Here is a 3,639-nt window from a genome sequence, read left to right as displayed (position 1 = left end):
GGTATTGCATATAGTATGGTGTAGGCCTATGGTGTATGGTGTATGGGTGCAACGAACTACAGACTGGAGGAAAGTAATGTTAACCACGACTTTCCCCTTTACAATACCGTATTGTGGCGTGTTCGTGTGTGTGTTTGTGTGTGTTTGTGTGTGTATGTATGTTGCTCGTTACGGAGGAGACACGCTGAAGATAATTGGACTAATAAAGTCCCCTACATTTACAACAATTAGCAAACTGTGAGATGCTGCCTAACAAGAAAATGTACATCAGGTTTGCTGCTACAAGAATCTTATTAAGTTGACCTTTTACTTGTCTCATAAAATGAAATATTAGACAGTAATCAATGCTGAATTTATTAACGAATACAAATTAATGGATTGATGAATACGTTACACTATACTGAGGGTATTAAACATTTGTTAGTAGACATTTTATATTAGTGTTTTTAAAGGTTATTTTCTCTGGGAAACAACACTTCCATTCGTCCAAGTTATTTTCAGTCAAGAATAATTACCACAACGACAAAGCTAAAATATTCCTATACGAATTGTCTGATCATAAAACATCTTCAGGTAAAATATGGTGAAAGCTAATAATGACATTTTCCACTCAAAACCGTTGTCATTTATTGTTAGTTATCTTCGGAGAAATCCGAGACCCAAGTAAGAGCTGATGAAGGGAATAAATCCGTGGAAATAAAATACATAGAGTAAGACAACCAGGGTCGCAGGTGATTGTGGTAACTGCTGACCGCGGATGAGTGAAAGTAAAGGACAAAACTGTCTGGGCTGGGTCAGAGCGGCCATCTTTGAATATGCCGGACGTTTTTAAGATCTTGTATTTACAAAATTATAAGTGAATTTGTATTCAAGTGAGTTTGCCAACACATATGTGATGTCTGTTGATTAAACATTGGCTGTCTGTGGATCATTTTTGCATTAAACAATCTGTAGTTCTTTAAAAAATGAGTTTTTTGTGCGGTCTGTGGTCCATCCTAAATTCTATAACCTCTGCCAGATTTAAGAGGATGCGGGGTGGAAAAGGAATTGTGTAAATACATATTTAACCTATTGAAAACTGTTGGTTTATTATATACCAAGGGACTTCTGTCCTAAAGGTCTGGGGTGCAATTAAAATACGATCAAAGATAGATAAATCGTATTAAAGGCTTTCAGGTATGCGTTTTAACACCATAAAATCTACGTAAGTCGTGTATAAAGATGTTTTAATGTATTGGTCAACTCCCTGCACTAAAGGTTGTGCAGTAATTTATATTTTTAATATTTATCCTCAAACAAAACACTTTAATGACTCAAAATCCTAGAGTTTTCGTATGATGAAATTGAATCGCCGTCGGTTTTTAAGCGGTGATTTGGGTCAGTAAGTAAAACTCAACTTATTTATCTATATTATGAATAGTTTGTAATTTTTTGTCGAATATTAACTAAACACAATATTTGTCGTGACATTTCATCGTCTATAATCTAGGAGAGAGGGATAACAGGTCTGAATAAAAGATCACATCTACACTGACATTCAAAAGTCTTTGAAATATTCATCAAATTCAGAGCCTGACGGACCAGATATAGAGATAGTAGAAACTGCAGACATATTTGGAAAATTGACTTGGCTCAGTCGTTCGGAGCTGTCCGGGATAAAAGGTGGGACTACTTTTCTATTTAACAGATCCATCCAGTTCACACCTGTGAACCAAAGGTGGGATTTTATCTCTCTCACTCCTCGCCAGAGATTGCCTATCCTCCTGGTTGGATATTTCTGCAATAGTCCTTTCAGCAACTTTCTTAATTCAGGAGAGAAGTAGTCTGGCATCTTGTATTCAGAGTTTGTTATCTGCTCAAACGTCTCTAATTCGTCGTTCGAAGTGAACGGAACTCTTCCTGAAGTCATTTCAGCAATGAGAACGCCTAAGCTCCACCAGTCAACTGCTTTTCCGTGACCCTTGCCTAGAATAATTTCAGGAGCTGCGTATTCGATTGTGCCGCAAAAAGTGTATGTCCTTGTGGTGACCTTTTTGGCAAAACCAAAATCAGTGAGCTTAATAAACCCTAAACGGTCGATGAGAATGTTCTCCGGCTTGAGATCTCTGTGGATGACGTCACAATACTGCAAGAACTCGAGCGCTAAGACCACCTGTGCGGCGTAGAATTTGGATAGTTTCTCATCGAATTTACCAAATATTTGTAAATGAGTGAACACATCCCCTCCTGTAATCAAAGGCATAAAGAAGTATAAATGGAAGTTACTCTGGCTGAAGTACACGAGTCGCATACAAAACGGACAGTCCAAACTTTGTTAAATTCTCATCTCATTTAAAACATTTCGCACGCAGTTCTTCTTGACTAAGAATGTTTTACTTATCGTCTTCATCGCGTACTGTGATTGGTTATTGATTCTTTCCACTAGAATAACCTTGCCAAATCCACCTGTAGCGATAACCTTAAGAAAGTTGAACTCCTCTAAAGACACTGATGTGGATTTATCCAAATAAAAATCGTCGAATATTTGCTTTCCGTCTTTTAAATACCGACTGTAGTCTTTTATATTGAGAGGTCCATGTATTGGAAGTCTCTGAAACTTGCCGTCACGTATTAAGGGAATTAATGGAACTATATAATCCATTCGATGTTGTCACTGTGCCTTCAGTACTTGAAATACCTTTCACATAATTTATGTAACGAAACATTTATCTCTTTATAGTGGATGTTACAATCCAAACGAGTTGAAATAGGTTAACATTAAACGCATATTTTGGATACGTTGTTTGCAAACACCATGTTGTTAAAATCTGTCTTATATACAGCTGAGAATATAAATAGATTCTTAATTTTTATATTGAATTTAATAGGGATAGTATTGAGAAAACAAATTATGAATTTCGTCCATACTGATTTCAATTCAATCTGGCTTTCATGACATCTGCATTTTATATAACAACAAAAGTTATTTTGAGCTAAAGCTGGTGCTTGACTTTAAATACTATTGTAGGCGTAGTGATAGAGATGGTTTATAAGTATCATAAAATAAAAGGAAATTATTCAATGAAGTTATCGACTGAGTCAAGTGTGATTTATAACTAGTACTAGCTGACCCGGCGAACTTCGTATCGCCTAAGTTATAGGTTTCCCCTAAGACAGACCGACCCGGCAGACGTTGTCTTGCCTTTGACTATTTATAATTTAAGTACCGTTACGTTTAATTTTCAAGATGATCTCGTTCGCATCGCTCAATCACGTCCTGGTTGAAGTTCGTTCGCTACGCTCACTCACCTTTGGGTTGGAGCTCGTTCGCTACGCTCACTCACCTTTAGGTTGGAGCTCGTTCGCTGCGCTCACTTGCCTTCAGGTTAGCTCGTTCGCTACGCTAACTCGCCTCCAGGTTGGAGCTCGTTCGCTACGCTCACTCACCTTTAGGTTAGAGCTCGTTCGCTGCGCTCACTTGCCTTCAGGTTAGCTCGTTCGCTACGCTAACTCGCCTCCAGGTTGGAGCTCGTTCGCTACGCTCACTCACCTTTAGGTTGGAGCTCGTTCGCTACGCTCACTCACCTTTAGGTTAGAGCTCGTTCGCTGCGCTCACTTGCCTTCAGGTTAGCTCGTTCGCTACGCTAACTCGCCTCCAGG

The 3,639-nt window shown here is 38.6% G+C and overlaps 1 protein-coding gene across 1 annotated transcript; it reads right to left on the bottom strand.

Moving 5' to 3' along the window:
• Positions 1-1,379: 1,379 nt before the first annotated feature.
• Positions 1,380-2,751, bottom strand: LOC128987425 (cAMP-dependent protein kinase catalytic subunit alpha-like). Its single transcript, XM_054408263.1, has one exon. It carries the CDS (start codon positions 2,288-2,290, stop codon positions 1,538-1,540), a length of 753 nt encoding a protein of 250 aa, XP_054264238.1. The 5' UTR covers positions 2,291-2,751; the 3' UTR covers positions 1,380-1,537.
• Between the last annotated feature and the right edge of the window lie 888 nt (positions 2,752-3,639).

The sequence above is a fragment of the Macrosteles quadrilineatus genome, unplaced genomic scaffold (genome assembly GCF_028750875.1).
Source record: "Macrosteles quadrilineatus isolate MER2022 unplaced genomic scaffold, UCM_ALF_1.0 Scaffold_2__2_contigs__length_208266976, whole genome shotgun sequence".
Taxonomy (NCBI): domain Eukaryota; kingdom Metazoa; phylum Arthropoda; class Insecta; order Hemiptera; family Cicadellidae; genus Macrosteles; species Macrosteles quadrilineatus.
Note: the sequence above shows the minus strand (reverse complement) of the source record. Positions and strands in the feature narration are given on the sequence as shown.

Excerpts from the sequence above, each read along its gene's own strand:
- LOC128987425 (XM_054408263.1), bottom strand. The coding sequence starts at position 2,290 with ATGCGACTCGTGTACTTCAGCCAGAGTAACTTCCATTTATACTTCTTT.